Here is a 19,940-nt window from a genome sequence, read left to right as displayed (position 1 = left end):
AACTTCAAGGATGGGCAGACAATTATATGAGGAGAGAATAGGTTGGCTAACATTGTAATTTTACACCTCTAAATTTTTGGCTCTTTGCCTTGGTTCAGCTGAAAGAATTCTTTGGCATTAACTTTTCATACCTTTCATACCTCTAACAGAGTAAGATCCCAACTTGTTTCACAGGAGAAATATCGTCAAGTTGTTTATTGTTACCTGATTGTAAAGCACCACCCGATAAAACAGCGTTCTCTGGTCCTCGGTGCAAAACACACAGACACACAACCAGGCATCACACATGCACAGAAAACAATACATATGCAGGACAAGTATTCATATATACAAATAAATAAATTTTGCTTTGCATATATGAGAGTCACCAATAGTTAGTGTGAGCATTTCCTATAGCCATTCAACATTGTCACTGCCCATGGGAAGAAGCTGTTCCTCAGCCTGGTGGTGCCGGCTCTAATACTCACAAAATCTCAAAAGGAAATATCTGGGCAAATTATGATTGTTAAAGAAAAGGTAGATCTTAAGAAGAAAGAAAGGTAGAGACAGAGAATTTCAGGAAAGAAATTTCAGAGGTCAGGGGATTGTTAGCTGAAGGCAGTTGTTTGCTGGAGTGATAAAAACATGACATGCACACATGGACAGAATCAAAGTATATGATAATTGTTATAGATAGAGAATTTGGGTTAAAAAGGGTTTAAGTTAAAATGTGATGATTAGTCTTAAAAGGGGGCTAACCACTAGAGTTTAGCTGGAAAATGTTACAACAGACTTGCAACAGATTTAACTACAGAGAGACATGCAGGAGCCAAAGATTGATAAAGAGTGAAAAACAGAATTTGGTGTGAGCAGAGGTCATGAATGATCGTGGTGTGCGTGACTAACAGTAATCAGGATGATTCTGCAAAAACTAACCAATTAAAGCAGTGTAGTGGAGATGCCGAAGGACAAGCAAATTGTATAAAAAACACACTGTATGTATCGGGGCTTGACTTGGCAAGAAGCCGGTTGAGTCCAACTCTGCAGACTTGTGAATAAAGCTTGTCGTGTCACCGATCTTAAAGAGACTCATTTGTGAGAATTTGTGTTTCTGACAATAATCTCAAAATTTGTGTAGGGCAAGAGAAGATTGCAGAGTTAGGTAAGGGAGAGACTTAGGCCACAACTAATCATTATATATCTCAATGATTTGAGTGAACAAATCAGATAAAGTATTTCAAATTTTGCTTGCGATGCCAAACAATTTGGGCCTGTGCATTATGAGGTGGATGCAAAAGGCTCATGACAAGTTAGACAGATTAAGCACATGTGCAAATGCATTATTTAGATTGTGTCAGATTCATTCTTGTTCATGTATAAATGGACCTGAATGTCCTTGCATACTGATTGCTAAAAACATCATGCTAATTCAATCAAGCGGTTAACAAGACAAATGGTACCTGTATTTTGATTTTCATAACAAGAAAACTGGAGTCAAAATGTGTTTCTACAATTATACAAGGCTTTGGTGACACTCCACATTTAAAGTATCACTTGCAATTTTGGTCTTTTCTTTTTCAATATTTTTGTTGAAATTCCACATCAAAAAAAATAGTACAGTGTACATAAGAATACATATTAAAAGTCAACAAATAAACAAATATAGAATTCCCTACACTCAGATCATACTATTTCATCCACAGTACCCTGGATTCTTAATCAAACAAATTATATTAAGTAATATTTTATTATAAAATGAAAATCTAATCCCACTACCAAAACCGAAGCTGTTTGGCAAAGAAAAAGAAAAAAAATACCCTGTCGCTGAAATAAATTACCTTATTAGTCAACACCTCTGCATTAATACCAAATCAAAGATTTTGAAAGTAATTCAAAAAGGGTCCCCATGGTGTTTGAAAATCTAAATTCAAATCAAATATTGAGCATCAAAACTTCTTGAAATTTAAACATGACATCATGTCATGTAACCATTGAGTGGGAGTAGGCGGAGCAATGTCCTTCCATCTAAGCAACACTAGCTATAAGAGAAATAAAAGGTAATGCATGCAAATCTGATTCCGTTAAAGTTATCCCTCTCTCTCTAACAATACCAAACAAGGAAGTTAAAGGATTAGACCAGGGGTGTCAAACTCAAATTCACGGAGGGCCAAAATTAAAAACTTGGACTAAGTCGAGGGCCGAACCAAATATTTATTGAAAATTTTCAACAACATCTGCATGTTTTCTCTTCTTTCAACATATGTAATGTTAAAATTAGACTTTAAAAAGTACAGAAAAAATTTGAAATGCTTCCTTCCAATATTTCCCAAGACTCAGACATGTCCAAAACATATGAATTACTGAAGCATCTCCATCATTGAAACTATCTCAATGAGGAGATGAATCAGCATAAAAGCAAGATCATTTGACTTTGGACATGTGGACTACTTTAAATTATAGGAGGGATTGGTGAGCTCATAAAGAAGAGGCATTAACCAATTAAAGAAATTATATTCTTTAGAAATTAAAAACTGTAGGTCTTCTTCCCAAGTTTTTAAAATTTTATCTAAAGGAGCTCCTCTTATTCCCAACAACATGTCATAAATGTTAGATATTAAACCATCATAAAAAGGTTGAAAATTAAAATTTACATTATTAAACTCTTATCAAAACTCTTGAGAAATGTTATATAATTGAGATTGCAAAATATCTCTAACCTGTAAATAATGAAAAAAATGTGATATATTTAACTGTCAGTTGTTCAAAAGAAGCGAGACTCTCTTCAATAAATAAACCTTTAAAGAATTTAATACCTAATCTATACAATTCTTAAAAAGCTTTGTCAATCATGGAAGGTTTAAAGAAATAATTAGAAAAAAAGGACTAAATAAGATCAAATCTCAGTAAACCAAAACCAAATAAGCTGTATCCAGATCTTTGAAGTATGTTTAACTAGTAGTTTGCAGTTAATTTATTTAAAGATAAAGGAAGTGAGGATCTGAGAAGAGAAATAATATAAAATATTGTAACAGAATTAGATTCCAACAAGATCCATATTGGACAGTCTTCATGGTTAATATAACATGACCAAAATTTAATTTTTCGTATGTTGACTGCTGAGTTCGGTAGGACTGTATTTAGGCATGGGTGTTTGTTCTTCCATATATAAGAAGATATGATTGAGTCAATCGAATAAAAAAAAAGATTTAGGAATAAAAACAGGTAAAGCCTGAAAAGGTATATAAATTGAATAGAGTTAATTCGGCCAACCAATGATAAAAAAAGTGGCAACCAGTTTGATAATACCCCTCTCACATATTTTATTAAATTGAGAAAATAATCTTTAAATAGGTGTTTATAATTCTTAATAATTGTTACACCCCAATAAGTAAATTGATTTCTTACAATTTTAAAATGGGTTGTCCACCCTCAGTTGACTCTTCCAAGCCCACAAATCATGTTATTTCTTCTTCTGTTTTCTAGATTAATAATCTTCTGCATTATTTTTTCAATAGTCTTTTTACTGAGCTTTTTCATATCATCCACCCTTCCATCCAAAACAGTCGCGATTGCTTCATTATCTTGAATATGTTTATCATGTTCTTCTAAGGTTTTTTGAAAAGAATCCAATTTTGCACCCATCTGCTTAAACTAGTTGCAAATTGGTGTAATTCATCAGAGAATCCTTTTCTGTTTTCGAAGGAATTCACAATAGATTCCAAAGCTACAGGAAGGTCCTCTTCTTTTCTAGTACTTTTAGCACTCCTTGTAGTAGTCATATTAAAGACCATTACAGTCATTAATCCAAATAAATTCAATCAGCAATATCAAGTTTAAGAATAAGAACTTAAAAATGTTGGAAACAATGAGGTGAGTTGAAGCAACTTCTAAAGGTTGCTACACCACCAACAACCAGTAGGAAGTCGAGTTTTGGTCATTTTATTCAAAAAATGATACACTTGCCAAAGAGGAAGTCCAAAAATGGACTCCAAGGATGGCCAGACAATAATACGAGGAGAACATAGATTACCTATGAGTTTCTACTAGTTACAAATATATGATGGAATCTAATGGAATCTTACAAAGTTCTGACTGGATCACATAGATTGTGTAGTGGAAGGTTATGTTAGAGTGCCTTGAACAAGGAGCCAAAGTCTCATTTAGGACAAGAAATTTAGGACAGAGATGAGAAGACATTTTGTCACTCAGTAAAGTGTGAAATTCAGTACCTCAGAAAGCTGTAGAACCCAAGTCATTGAATGTTTTCTTGGATGTTGATATAGAAGCATACACTGGACACTCCAATTATCTTTGCCTTCTGTCATTCAGGATCTTCATGGGTGAATGGTATCTTTAATACATCAGCCATAGGATTTCCCAGGTCCATATGCCTTTAATTATTTCATCTTACTTTCACTCCACCTGAAATGATAACTTGTCTACAGAGACAATCAGATGTCACCATTTCCCTCTGACTCAATATGAAACAGGAATTATAAATATCTGGATTTACAACAGCAATTATGTTAACATTCCAAGACAGACATATCTATTTTTTCTGCAGGTAAAGGAAAATAAACTACTCTTGCACACAATTCTACGTAATTTAGATCTGATAAAATAATGACCAATTATTTCACTCTTCAAACAAGACTGAGGGAGGACGTAGATAAGAAAAAGAATATAGTTGTTAGGGATACACATCCCACAGAATTACTGCAAAAACCATTTATTAATTTCAGACCAACCTCTCACGAGTGGTTGAAGCTATACCACAAGACGGTGGTGTGAAGAGTGAACAATCAAAAATCTCAGAAATGTGCTTTAGGTGTGGTGTGGAGATTGGAACCTTTATCTATTTAACCTGGCTGTATACAAGGGTGAGATCCTTCTGGGAGGACCTGGTGGACATTCTGAAAAAATTACAAAGGTGGATTTTCCACAGGATACAGAATTGTACCTTCTGGAAAAATTATGGACATGAGTTTTAAACAGTCCAAGTTCCAAATTCAGTTTGTGAAGATTGCCTTGGCAGTAGCCAGGAAATGTATAGCAGTCACGTGTAAGTCCGACTACCAACTACATAATACATGATAGAAAACAGAAATAATGGTATCGGATTGTAGTTCATGAAAATGTAACTGGATTATAAACTTGAATATATAATTATAGATATATGCATATCTTTACACATATCCACACACTCACACTATTGTATGTAAAGATATCGATAGCATACCTTGAATTATAAGGAAAAGCTGATTGGCTGGGTTTTCTTCTTGGTGGTATAGGGCTAAAGGAGACCTTATTGGGTGGGGGAGGGGGGGAATGTTATAAATCCTGAGGATAAATGTACAAAGTAGTGATTAGCACACTGTTATTACAGCGCTAGCAACACAGGTTCAAATCCAGCGTCATCTGTAGGAGTTTGCGTGGTTTTCATCTGAGTGCTTCAGTTTCCTCCTACATTCCAGTTTGTACATTCTCATCGTGTCTGTGTGGGTTGTCTCCCTCATTCTAAATTTGTACATGGTTAGTAGATTAATTGGTCACATGGATCTATTTGAGCAGTGCGGGCCCTGTAAGGCTGGTAACCGTGCAGTATCTCTAAAAGTAGGCATTGTCTTTGTCCCAGGATAGAGGAATCTAAAACTAGAGGGCATACATTTAAGGAGAGAAGTGAAAGATTTAGAAGGGATCTGAAGGGAACCTTCTACACACAGACAATGGGTATATGGAACGAAATACCAGAGGAAGAGGTAGAGGCAGGGATAATTGTAACATTCTAAATGCACTTAGACAGGTACATGGATAGAAAATTTGACAAGGATCATTAATTTCAAGTTCCAACATTGTCTGTAAACATTGGACTTTTATGAATGAATGAATCATGTGACGTTGGGAATAGTTGAGAAGTTAAATGCACTAAAATGACAGTGCTCTGGGATGCAGACTACAGATCACAGACCTGTACTTTTAACTCAAATACTTTAGCATGTTGTCATGTTTTTTTAAGAATGGAAATTATCTCTGAACCTTGTCAGACTATAATAAGCAACTTACTGGTAGCAATGTAAATATGTGAAATTTTCTGACATAATATGCAAGCTCAAGTAAAAGTAAATCTGTTAATTAAAATGATGTGGTGTATTCATTCTTACAGAATGGCTGAAAAGCAAACAATAGCCTGTACTCCCAAAAGAATTTTCAGACAATGATCAATCAATAGGGACAGAGAAACACAAAAGCTAGAGATGCTGCATTCTTGAGCAAACAAAAAAAAATTGCTGGAGGAAGTCAGCATGTCAAACATGCAAACTTTCAGTCTATAGGAGCCCTCAAATCTCTTTCCCTAAATAGTTTATTGGGTATCATAACATTTTATTGAACATTCCAATGGGACTTTTCAAATTTATGCCTGCAAATGACCAGGTACTTTGTGCACAAGGCAAATACTTCCAGATTCTTTCCTGTGTCTCATGCTCATACAAAGAGGCTGAAGGACATGTGCTTGTGATGTCAAACAGTACACAATTAATTATCAATTTGCTCAGGGAGTTTGAAATGTCCATCTTTTAAAATGTTCATAGTTAGTGATTTTCCCCCACCCCAATTGGACTAATTTCTCCTTGAAATTTACCTTTGACACATTGTGAACAAAATCACCTTTCTATTAGATAAGCTCATATACAAGAAATTAAACTGGGGGTGGGGGGAAATGTCATGCAACCTTACGATTCCAATGGGATTAGTTAAAGAAATACCTATAAAGATAAGTTTTTTTTTAAATTACTTTAAGGTTAATATAAAACATCTAACTAAATATTGAGGATGTCACCTACAGGAAAAAAATGCCTAAATTAACTTCTACTAAAAAGTCTGAAGAGAAGAAGAAAAAAGAAACTGGGCCTACCTTGGCGATGAAGCAGGCCACTGAGGTACATTCTGGATCCGCTGGCTAGGACCTGGGAGAGGGACCTTCCTCCAGAGCCTTCTTCGCGTCAACTCGTAAAGATGGCGCCGGAAGAAAAACTAAAACTGTATCACACATGCGTGAGACGTTGGGCATGCACAGTGCAACAGAAAAGAAGATTGGAAAAAAAAACTCAAGTTCACTTAAAGGGGCAGTCTAGTATTTCAATGTCAGAACATGAAGGGGATGCAAGCCCAGTGGAGGAGGCTTCAAAAGAATATTAAAGTGAGGAAGAAACATCAAGTTCAGAAGGGGAGCAGACCAGAGGCACGAAAAAGACTTTAAAAAAGGAAATAAATATGATTGAATCAAAAATAAATGATCTTCAAATAAAAATTGATTTGTGTTTGGAAAATAATTTTAAATTGTTGTCTGAAGAATTGAAACAAGTTAACAGATTTGACAATTAAAGTGGATGATGCATTAAAAGTGATGAATAACATTTCACAAATAATGGATAAACTGGAAAGTAAGGTTCAAGATGTTCGAGAGGAAGTTCAGCGTATTGAAGAGAGATCTAATATGTCTGAAGATACAATGAATAGTTTGATTTCGATGATTGAAAAACTGTTGGAGAAAGTTGATATTCTGGAAAATGATAGAAGAAATAATGTTAAGATAGTGGGATTGTCTGAGGGTAAAGAGGAAGATGCCATTTGTTTTTTTCAAGAATGGATAGTGAAGATATTTGGAGAGGTACATTTTGAAGACAAAATTTTAATCGATAGAGCCCCCAGGGGTCAGGGAACGTATTAAGTTTATTTCTGGCACTTGCATGTGTTTTTGTGGCTTAGCCATGACCCGTAAAATGGAGGGAGATAGTGCAGGCTCTTACAGTACTTGTTGGGGAGAGATTTTTTCTTTTTTTTACTTTTTCTCTTTTTTGTTCAATCATCAAACATGTTGTATTTAATCTGAACTATTTTACTACTTTTGGATTGCAGATGATGATGCTCAGGATCAAATTGTTTTGTGGGAATTCTTCCTGGATGGGAGTGATGAAAAGAGATTTTAAAAATAGGAAAATGAATAAAGCAATTAGATTATGAGTTTTAATATTAATAGGATTAACAAAACAATAAAAAGAAATAAAATTCTGTCTTATATTAAGAAACTGGGAGAAGATATTGCTTTTTTTACAAGACTCATTTAACCAAAAAAGAACACCTAAAACTGAAAAAGATTCGGTAGATCAAGTCATTTTTTTTCTTCATTTAATTCTAAAGTTAGGGGAGTGGCAATTTCATTTAAGAAAAAATTACCAATTTGAGTTCAGAGTGTAACTACAGATTCTACAGGTAGATATATATGGTAAATTGTCAAATATCTTCTGAGGAATGGACTTTAATAAATATATATGCACCAAATTTAGATGATGAAAAATTTATACAAGATCATTTTTAAATCTGGTGGGTTTAGGAAAATATTTTAGTAGAAGGTGATTTTAATTTTGTTTAGATCCTTTATTAGATAGATCATCAAGAACAATAGTTAAATCTAAGACAGCTAAAGCTATGTTATATTTAATGGAGGATTTAAATTTAATATATGGAAAAGGTCACATCCTAGAGATAGAGATTTTTTTATTCTAATAGATTTGATACATATTCTAGAATCAATTTCTTTTTACTTTCATCTCAAAATCAATCAAGAGTTTTGAGTATTGATTATAAAGCAAGAATAATATCTGATCATTCTCCATTATTGAAGGAATTGGAATTTACTGAAAAACAACATTCAGTATATAGATGCAGATTAAATTCTTTGCTATTAAAAAGATAAGATTTTTGTGCTTTTATAAGACAACATATTGAATTATTTTGTGATACTAATTTACATTTAATAAAGGATAAGTTCAGCATTTGGGATGCATTAAAAAGCTTATTTGTGAGGACATATGTTTTACTTCAAATATGAAAAAGGGTTATATGAGAGATAGATAAATTGGAAAAAGAAATTAGAGTTTGGTAAAAGATATTCAAAAATTACTGTCAGAGGATAAGTATAGGTGTTTAATTAATAAGAAGTTACAATATAATACAACATTGATTTATAGAAGAGAAAAAATTATTCTTAAACCTAAACATAAATATTATGAATTAGGGGAAATATCTCATAAAGGTTTAGCTTGGCAATTAAAGGAAGAACAAACTTTGAGAACAATTAATGCAATACAACGAGATGATAACAAAGTGAGATTTAAACCACAAGAACTAAATTAAATTTTTAGAGAATTTTATGAAAAACTATAAACTTCAGAATCATTGCAGGATGAAACTATTATAGATAATTATTTGTCACAAATAATATTACCTAGATTAACTGAGATAGATAAAGATGATTTGGGCAGGCCGTTTACTGAGCAAGAAATTAATGAAGCACTTAACTGTTTAGAAAATAATAAGTCTCCTGGAGAGGGTGGATTCCCAGTGGAATTTTATAAAGACTTTAAACACTTAAGAATTCCTTTATTTATGTAAGTAATAGAACAAGCTTTTAGGTTACATATTCTTCCAGAAACTTATTCCACAGTGATAAATATGGTTTCCACAGTGATAATTACAGTTATTCCTAAAAAAAGATAGAGATCCATTGAAACCAGCTTCACATAGACCTTTTCTCTTTGGTTTGGCTTCAAGGACGAAGATTTATGGAGGGGTAATGTCCATGTCAGCTGCAGGCTCGTTTGTGGCTGACAAGACCGATGCGGGACAGGCAGACACGGTGGCAGCGGTTGCAAGGGAAAATTGGTTGGTTGGGGTTGGGTGTTGGGTTTTTCCTCCTTTGTCTTTTGTCAGTGAGGTGGGCTCTGCGGACTTCTTCAAAGGAGGTTGCTGCCCGCCGAACTGTGAGGTGCCAAGATGCACGGTTTGAGGCGATATCAGCCCACTGGCGGTGGCCAATGTGGCAGGCACCAAGAGATTTCTTTAGGCAGTCCTTGTACCTCTTCTTTTGTGCACCGCTGTCTCGGTGGCCAGTGGAGAGCTCACCATATAACACGATCTTGGGAAGGAGATGGTCCTCCATTCTGGAGACGTGACCTACCCAGCGCAGTTGGATCTTCTGCAGCGTGGATTCGATGCTGTCGGCCTCTGCCATCTCGAGTACTTCAATGTTGGTGATGGTCGCTCCAATGAATGTTGAGGATGTAGCAGAGACAACGCTGGTGGAAGCGTTCTAGGAGCCGTAGATCTATTTCATAAAATTGTGGCAAAGGTAATATCAAATAAAATACATGCTTTTCTTCTTGAATTAATAAATATAGATCAAACAGGTTTTGTTAAAAATAGAAAAACTTCTGAAAATATAGTAACATTATTAAGTATAATTCATTTAGCACAAAGGAAGAAGGATTTAAGTATGCTTTTGATAGACTAGAATAGGATTTTCTTTTTAAGGTTTTAGGTAAACTTGGTTTTGGATTTAATTTTGTAAATTGGATTAGAGCTCTTTATAAAATCCTAAAGCTAAAGTAATAACTAATGGACAGATATCACAATCATTAAATTTGACTAGATCAAGTTGCCAATTGTGTCCTTTATCTCCATCTTTGTTTGCTTTGGCTATAGAACCTCTTGCACAAATTATTCATGTGGACCAACAGTTGAAAGGTTTTACGGTAAATCAAACCGAACATAAGATTAGTTTATTTACAGACGATATGTTGATATATTTAACTCAACCACAATTATCATTACCTAGACTCTATAAACAATTGATAGTTTATGCAAGAGTTTCAGGTTATAAAATAAACTGGGATACAAGTGAGGTAATGGAATTAGTACAGTGTGATTATTCATAATGTCAAAAAGACATTCAATTTAAGTGGACTGATACTAGAATTAAATATTTAGGAATACATATAGATAATCATTTGAAAAAATGATATAAATTAAATTATATTCTATTATTTAAGAAAATAAATGAAGATTTGAAAAAAAATGGACAAATTTACCTATAACTTTAATTGAAAGGGTTAATTGTATTAAATGAATATTTTTCTGAGAATTCAATATTTGTTTCAAAATTTACCAATTGTCATACCTCAAAAAGATTTTCAGGATTTAAATAAACAAGTTAGGAATTTCTTTGGAAAGGTAAGATGTCAAGAATGTAATTAGAAAAATTAACATGGAAATATAAATTAGGTGGACTACAACTTCCTAATTTTAAGAATTATTATAGAGCAGCACAATTAAGGTTTTTGATTTCTTTATTTGGGAATATTAAACTCTCATGGGTGGAGATTGGATTAAATAAGATTGGAGAAAGTAAACCTGAGGAATTAATTTATAAAGGGAATCAAAGCTAAGGGTTATTGATAGAGATGAGATGCTCCATTATTGAAACATTTTATTAATATTTGGAATAAGGTTAAGTTAGAAAATGATGGAAGTCTTTTATCATTTAAAATGTCATTAATTAATCCCCATAATTTTTTCAAAAAGATCATCTTTTTTAAAATATTTGGTATACTAAAAGAATCAGTGAACCGGTGCGGACTCGAAAGGCCAACATGGCTTGTTTCCACTCCGTAAATGGTTATTTGGTCATATGGTTATAATTGCTAAAAATGGGGATTGTTATGAAAATGGTAGATTGATGTCATCTGATCAGTTAAAAATTAAGTATGATATTCCACATAATAGCTTTTTGTTATTTTTAATTAAGAGCTTATTTAAGAGAGAAATTAAGACCAGATATGATATTAAAAGATCCTACAGATTTAGAACAGTTGATTGTTGATGGAATAGTTAAAAAGTTTATTTCAATAGCATATACGATGCTATAAGAAAAAGGGCATAAATTAGGTTTATTTAAGTCAAGAGAAAAATGGGAACAAGATTTAAATACATCAATAGATCAACAAATTTGGCAAAATTTATGTTGAGAGATTATGTCTAATACAATTAATGTAAGATATAGATTACTTCATTTTAATTTTTTTTACAACAATTATATATTACACCTCAAATTGAATATCAGATCAATGTTTTAGATGCAGTGAAGATATTGGAACTTTTATTCATTCTACATGGTCTTGTTCAAAAGTTAATCCTTTTTGGATTTCTATTAGTAAGTTTTTACAACAGGTTATGGGTGTTGTTTTTTCCATTGAACCCCAAGTGATTTTTGATGGGAAATTTTGAAAGTATAACCCCTAAAATACATTGATCAGATTTTCAATTGAAATTTGTAAAATTTGCATTGGTGATAGCAAGAAAATGTATTGCTGATACTTGGAAATCAGATTTTTCATTAACAGGAAGATGGCAAAGAGCGATTCAAAGTTGTATCCCATTAGAAAAAAAAACATACAATTTGAGAGGTAAATATTCTGTATTTTTACAGATTTGGAGCCTGTATGCTCGAACATTGGGTTTGAAATTATCAATAGTTCCTTTGAATTCTCCGGATCGGAGAAGTCTTCCCTTAGAAATAAATATTTTTTTTTCTGTGAAATAGTTTTGGGATCTTTTTCTGAAGCAATCAACTTGTTATACAATTATACTTATTATGTATTTTAGTATTTTTTTTTTGAATGAGGGTAGTAGGGGTTGGTGGTTAAGTGGGAGGGTTTAGTTAAGAGTTTGATGGAGTTCTTTATTATAAATCAAGTTTTATAATAATCTGGTATATGATTATGTGTTGATTCTAAATAAAATATAAAAAAGAGAAATTAAACTTGTATTTTCCAAGTGTCACTTTATTTCTTAATTATTAATTCAAAGTATAAAATATCATCAATGGATTCTCCACATTTAATCACAGTTGTATCAATGCCATTATGAATTAATAAGTTTCCTTTGGATCTGTAACAAAGGTTTGATCAAGCACAATTCTTCAACCATGGAGACAATAAAAACACAGTATTTTTCATAAACTAAATTCATAGAATAGTTTTAATTTGCTAAATGATTCTATTTAGTTATATTTTGTTATCAACAGTTTATCTCTTTAAAAACATGAATGCAGTATTAAGATCATAAATTTAAACATGTTGATGATTGCCAAATAAACTGGACAAAGGAGTTGATTCCATGATGCAACCAACCTAATATTTTGCTTTAATGATGATTGCCTTTAAGAAACAAAGGTTTTCATGGCTAACAACAAAGAAATCTAATTTCATGGGAAATATAGTCTAGGTTAGAGAGAAAGTGAGAAAAATGTAATAGAAAATAATGCAATAACTACTTAATTTTATGTAGGTATTGTGCAGCTAGATATTATTATTGAAGTGTGGTTCACATTTTGCTTCACAACTCTACCAGGAAAAAGTTGACACATAATTAGATGAAATGTTGGAATTATTCTTTTTAAAAATCTTTAATACTTTTATAATTACATATCATACTTTTTTAATAATTCATTTTGCCATTGCCTCTGCTTCTTCAAAAATGAGGATGGTATTTTCAGTTTTTTCAAATCCTCTATGCATTTCTGCAGCTCTGCTTCCAATGTCTGTTTTTCATCATTATTTTTATTTTGCTCCAAATCAGTGGTTTTGTCAAAACTACTTTGATTTGTGTTTGTTCGTTTGCTCACTTTCTGGTGATGTAAGATTTTGTCTTCATGTAACATCCTTTGCACATCATTGAGTTCCAGAGTTGTTGCTCGCTGTGGGTGCTCCTGGAGACTTTTGTTCATGACTTCCGACCCAGTGTTTACATTAGAATTGCTCTCTGTGCTGAAAGTGGCGTTATCAGGGCAATTGGTTGAATCCTCTGTATTCTTACTGCTTTCAACGATTTTGTCGTTCTGTTCTTCTGCAACATCGTCTAAATACTGTGAGGTATCTTCAACTGTAGTGAAATTCAAAAACAAATACAACAAATGTAACAACTAAGTTGTCAATTACTAATGGGTAAACAATTCAAAGAAAATTCAGTAGAAATGACTATCTTTTAATTTTAAATTTTAATTAATCTTGAGAATATTTATTTTAAATTATTCTTTTAAAATGCATTCATTTTCCGACATTATTTAGTAATAATTTAGTGAAACATACTGTTCATCTCTGCTATTGACTCATGGGGCATAGGTTCTTTCATATCTGTTAAAACTCTTGAGAAGATTATTCATTCATGAGAGCTTGGATGTTGCTAGGAATACAAGCATTTATTCATCATACAGACTGCAGCAAATCTATTTCTTCAAAAAATTAAAAATACAAGTAGGAATAACCAGAGAACTACCAAGCTGTTGGGGAAACACATTTGGTTCACTAATATCCTTCTGGGAAGGAAATCTGGCATTCTTACCAGGTCTGGCCTAAACACGGCTCTAGACACAGGAGTATAATTAATTCTTATCTGTTAGTTCAGGGGCCAAAAGGGATGGAAAATAGAAGGTACTTCCATAGTGTGATTAGGTGAAGGCTTACAGAAATTTGACTCAATTATGATAAAAGAATATTGTTATATTTCTATAGCAGAATGGTTAGTGACCTCAAGAAAATCTTGACCTCAAAGCAGACTTAGTAACAAATATTAAAGTTATCTTCTGAAAAAGTGTTATGTTCTCTTGCTACCTTTGCTGTACCTTCCAAATGGAATCCGACATGGAATAGTATTGATTCATATGGATCCTATTGAAGGTATGTCATCAGACAAGTTGGGCCAAAGGGCTTGTTCCATGCTGTATGGCTCCATGATTCTAGTCAATAGATTTCCGTACCCTTGTTTGACTTGATGCCATAAGTCTTCCTAAGCTCTCAAGCATTCGCTAAAAAATTCCCTCCTCAAGTCCATGCTCCTTCCTTAGTTCTAGCCAAGTTCTCAGATGTTAGTGAGATGGACTTTGTGGGACTGATTGTGCTTGATGTATTTTCATCACGAATGGTTCCAAATTTCAGCAGGTCTGTATAGTTTCATTATTTTTAATCAATGAGCTTTGAAACAACTAAATTAGCAGATCAGTTCATGAGTAAGAGTTAATAATCCTGTGGCAGAAACTTTGAAGTCACATTCAGGTCAGATCAAGAACATCAGTGAACCAGATGGATTTTCATAGCAATCTATTTATTTCATGGTCACGGTTATCATTTTTTTAAATTCCAGATTTAAGTTTTTAGCTCCTGTGCTGAGCTTTGAACTCTAGGCCATTTATTCCAGTATCTCAAAAATATACTACACCTGTCATTGGAATTATGGAACAAAGTGAGGAATTACAGGGAAGATCCAACACATGAATAGGCCCATTGGCCCATAAGTCTTCATCAACCATTCACCACCCACTCATATTAATATGCAATGTGTTCAAAAGTAACAAGGCACAATAGACTAGCTCAAACTTCTTCATTTTGTATCAGAATATCATTGGTTTGACTTTACTTCAATCTCTCACCTCCTTTTGAGTGTTGAGAATTTTTCATGATATCTTTGTCCTCAGCCCTTTGTATTTCTTGCACATTGTTCTGCTCTGGCATGGGTGATTTGTGTGATGGCTCATGGGAACTTTCATTCATTGCTTTCGATCTAGAATTAGCCTCCGAACAGCTGTCCTGGCTGGACACAGAGACATCATTGCAGCTTGTTGTGTCCTCTGCATCCTGATTAGAATCGTTGACTGCATTTTGTTCTTCTGTGATTATAGACATACCAGGTGCTGTTTCTTCCTCTGTGATAAAATACAAATACTGCATTATGTAAGACCAGACTTTCATATTGAAGGGATTACTTATTCTTTATAGTTTTGAAAATTCTGAATAGATCGAGCTTTAATTGAAAATTTGTAAATATTCATCTGAAGTTTTGAGAACTGAAAATCTTTAATCATAAATACAGCTGGTCCTAAATTTGGGTAACCAGAGAGTTGATCGAGCCATGGCCAATACTCTGAATAAAACATTTCAAAGGACTTGAGTTTTAATTTAAACTGCACTTCACTTGAGAAATGAATACTGATAGATGGGGATTTGATTAGTTTCTGCAAAATAATTTCTAATATTTGTAGCATTGTTTTTATTACTGACATTCAAGCAATTTGCAAATATTTTTCTGTACTGTATTTCTGCAATGCATTATTTTGCAATTCATGGCATCGGTGTGCTAAGCAAGCTGGGATCACTGAATCCATAATATAACATTGCCTCTAAAACCATCTTGAAATATATTTTCAGTTATTGGAGTGAAATTGATTGCCTCAAGCAGCAAAAATATGCAACTGCTGGTTCTCTATTATTTATTTGCTCTCCAGTCAGAGACGTTTCTTGTTTTCCCCACACGCAACAGCTGTAATTTTGTTCCGCACTAAAACTGTCAAGTATCACCTATTCAATGAAATCTTCTTGTTTCCTGCAATATTTGAACAGCTAATAGACTAGGTATTGGGGAAGTTATATAGGAGATTCTAAATGTAGATATTTAATGCATTGCAAACCCATTAATTTCACTTAACTTTTACTTTCTCGTTCCAACTGCTTTGCTAACATTATTAACTGTGTCTCGGATCCCTGCCCTCACTCCCAACTCCCAGTGCTTGACCACTTTCCTTTCCTTGGAGAACTAATTGGTTTCCTGGTCAGAAATTATGTCATTCTTCTGACATTCAACATTTGGCAACAAAGAGGTTGGTAACTCTTGAACTTTGAACCCCAAGATGTCATGGAGGCTGGGACCAACAGAGGGTAACCAAAAACAAAAACTGGACAACTAAGGCAAAAGGGAAGCAGCAGGGCAGAGGAAATGAGGTCTTGGACACATTTTCCCCATGATCATTTTGAATGTGGAGGCAGGCTTAAGGGGCAAAGAGGCCATAACTATTCTCTTTCATTTTGTTTTCCTCCTTTTGTACAGCTGGTCAAGAATTCAGAATCAGAATTCATTGTCATGAACAAATTACAAAATTTGGTGTTTTGCAGCAACATCATAATGTAAACATTCATATTATAACCACCTTAAAAATAAACTTTAAAAATAACGCATGAAAAGTAAGGTAGTCTTTGGTTCATTGATCTGACGGCAGCGGGGAAGAAGCTGTCCTTGTGCCACTGATTGCTCATCTACAGGTTTCTGTACCTTCCCCCCCCCCCACCCCGATAGTGGCAGAGTGAAGAGGGCATGGCCTGGGTAGTTGGGATCTTTGAGGATAGAGGCGGCTTTCTTTCAAAAAAAATAAAGACACCACCTCATGTAGAAGTCCTTGATGGAGTGAAGTCTGGTGCCAGGGTAACAACCCTCTGGAGTTTATTATTGGCACCTCTATACCAGACAGTGATACTACCACTGGTAGCACACCAGTGGAAGTTTGAGAGACTTCGGTGAAATACTGAATCTCCTCAAACACCTCACAAAGTATAGCCTCTGGTGAGCCTTCTTCATGATTGCATCAACATGGAGGCTCCAAGACAGATCCTCGGAGATGTTGGCACCCTGAAATTTGAAGTTTTGAAGCTCTCCACTAATGAGCCCTCAATGAAGACTGGGTTGTGGGCATAACACAACTCAAAGAGCTGATCCATCTCCCACCTGGACACTTTCTCATTGGCATTTGTGATTCTGACAACAATCGTGGTGTCATTGGCAAATTTGTAAATAGCATTGGAATTGTGCCTGGCCACCCACTCATGGGTGTATAATGAGTAGAGCAGTGGAACTTCATGAGCAGGCAAAGAATTGCTGGAGGAACTCAGTAGGTCAGACAGAATCCAAGGTTAGAAATGGTAAGTCAACATTTCAGGTCTGAGCACCTTGCAACTCCTTCATCTTCCAAAACCTTGCCGAGAATTCAATGCATCAGTTACAATCAAAGTGCATCTCATATTCCCAATTATGTCGATGTGTACGCCTCACTTTCTAATTACCAAATTAGCAGCTTTGTGTTGACATGTGCCTCCAGGAATTTAGATGACTCTTGCTATGATACAAATAAGAGGTGTGCTGTATTGCTGCAGTGATTTTTCTACTCCAGAGACACTTCCTGTACTGCTGCAAGGATGGATTTCTTATGCACCTTTAGCCATACATCTAGAAAGAATGTCTGGACAGTATGTGCAGGCTGGTCCCAAAGTGAGCACCATCACAATGCCCATTCTTTGGATCCCAGTCCAGAAGGTGATCTCCCAAATAGGGAAACCAAAAGGGACAACCAAATTCAGCAAAATCCTTGGACTACCACATGTAACGGTGTAAATTTTTATCCTTGCCAATTACAAAGTTTCCTCACGTCTTTTCAGATAGAGGTATACATATTCTGATTTACAGTTCAAATCAATTAATTGAAATGACTGGATATTTTAAAATAAAAACACACTGCTGGAGACACTTGTCACATTTGTGGCCCGAAATGTGAAGTTAATAAAACATTAAACACAAGTTTTATCAGGTAAACCTCTCAGTGGCTTTTATTCTCCCGTTTCCTTTGTTCTCCTGCTTGTGTTCTTATCTCTCTCTCATACCACGTGACTTCCGGTACATCTCATACATATTCATTATCATGACATCCCTCCTTTAATCAGAAATAAACTTTACCTTCACTTACCAATATCCCTCGGAAACATACAAACATCGTAACTAATGGTAATACTATAACTCAACTACATAAAATTTACTTCCTACAGCACTCATACATGCACTTTATGATATAAGATTAAAATACTGTCCCAAAGTTCTTATTAAAACTATGGCACAAAGTCTTCGTATCGTTTGGGCGGTTTCTGTTTCGGCCTGCCTGCGATATTGTCGTCGCTTCTCGGTTGTTCACTCTCGGCGTCGGCAATACTGCTCGCCACGGCTTCGAGTGTTTCTGGCGCTCTAGTCACTTCATCAGGAGTGCTGGTAACTGCCTCTGGAACATCATCAGGTCTCTCAGTTTCAGCATCTCGTATTGGCCTTTCAACCTCTTCGCTCGATGTATCTCTGGACTGGTACCTTTTTACACCTGAGACATTTCTCTTATACAGGACTCCAGTCGGAGACTTGACTGTCACCATACTGCCACTTCTGGATACGACAGTATAGGGTTGATGGTAATAAGGTGTGTCTAGCTTACCACCAGTTTCATGCCTCACTAGAACATTATCTCCTGGCATGATGTCTGAGTACTTGGCTCTACGTTTCGAATCTGTGTACAGCTTTGCTGCACCTTTCTTTTCAGCATCGTGGTCCCTCATCTCCTGGTCGTCTCGGATTTCCTTTATTTCTGGCATTTTTGTGCGGATTTTTCTCCCAAAAAATGCTTCTGCAGGACTTTTTCCAGTGGTTGCATGAGGCGTTGCTCGATAGACAGCCACATAAGATAGCAATGCTTCTCGCCAATTTTGTCCTTCTGCGTGTGCAATCCTCAATCGTTTTTCAATGGACTGATTTTGTCTCTCTACTTCTCCATTGGCTTGCGGCCATTTCGGAGTTACTTTATGATGGTGGATACCTGTGGTTCTCATGTATTCCGCAAATGTCTCTGAAATGAATTGTGGACCATTGTCAGAGTATAATGTAACAGGTAATCCATATCTTGCGAATATCTCTGCTAATGCTTGTATTATTTTTTCAGTGGTTGTGGACTTCAACACCACGTACTCATAGTATCTGCTGTAGTAATCTATCACTACCATAATTGATTCACCCGTCGGTAAAGGTCCAAGAAAATCAACAGCTACGTCGATCCATGGTCCTGTCGGAAGTTGCGTACTCCGGATCGGTTCTGGCAGATTACTCCTACTTGTGATTTGACATCCGTGACAAGTTTTAACAAATCTCTCTGCGTCTTTATCACAACCTGGCCACCATACCTTGGTTCTGAGGTTTTGCTTGGTACCAACAATACCTAAGTGTCCTTCATGCGCTAAGGATACAATCTTCGGTCTCAATCTTTGCGGTATCACCAATCTGCAACCTCTTAATACACACTGTCCGATGCAACAAAGTTCGTCTCTAATGGGAATGTAAGCCTTGTGAGTACACTTGTCCCATTGTCCACTCTGTATGCATTCTCTTACTTCCATGAGTTCTGGAACACGTTCGGATTCTCTCTCGACTTCCTTCAT

At 35.0% G+C, this 19,940-nt stretch overlaps 1 protein-coding gene and 1 long non-coding RNA gene across 2 annotated transcripts in view; one reads left to right on the top strand and one right to left on the bottom strand.

The window, feature by feature from the left end:
• LOC138740508 (uncharacterized) overlaps positions 1-19,940 on the top strand; it is a 155,429-nt gene that overhangs the window by 124,586 nt on the left and 10,903 nt on the right. The window lies entirely within an intron of this gene.
• Positions 12,660-19,940, bottom strand: part of LOC138740505 (uncharacterized) — a 32,875-nt gene continuing 25,594 nt past the window's right edge. The window contains exons 3-4 of the mRNA XM_069893245.1: positions 15,302-15,574; positions 12,660-13,758 (exon numbers count right to left, since the gene is read on the bottom strand). Coding sequence (XP_069749346.1) covers positions 13,298-13,758; positions 15,302-15,574 — 734 coding nt within the window. The 3' untranslated portion in view covers positions 12,660-13,297. The remainder of the gene's footprint in view (positions 13,759-15,301; positions 15,575-19,940) is intronic.

This window comes from Narcine bancroftii, chromosome 8, assembly GCF_036971445.1.
Source record: "Narcine bancroftii isolate sNarBan1 chromosome 8, sNarBan1.hap1, whole genome shotgun sequence".
NCBI lineage: Eukaryota > Metazoa > Chordata > Chondrichthyes > Torpediniformes > Narcinidae > Narcine > Narcine bancroftii.
This window is presented reverse-complemented; position numbering and strand designations above follow the sequence as displayed.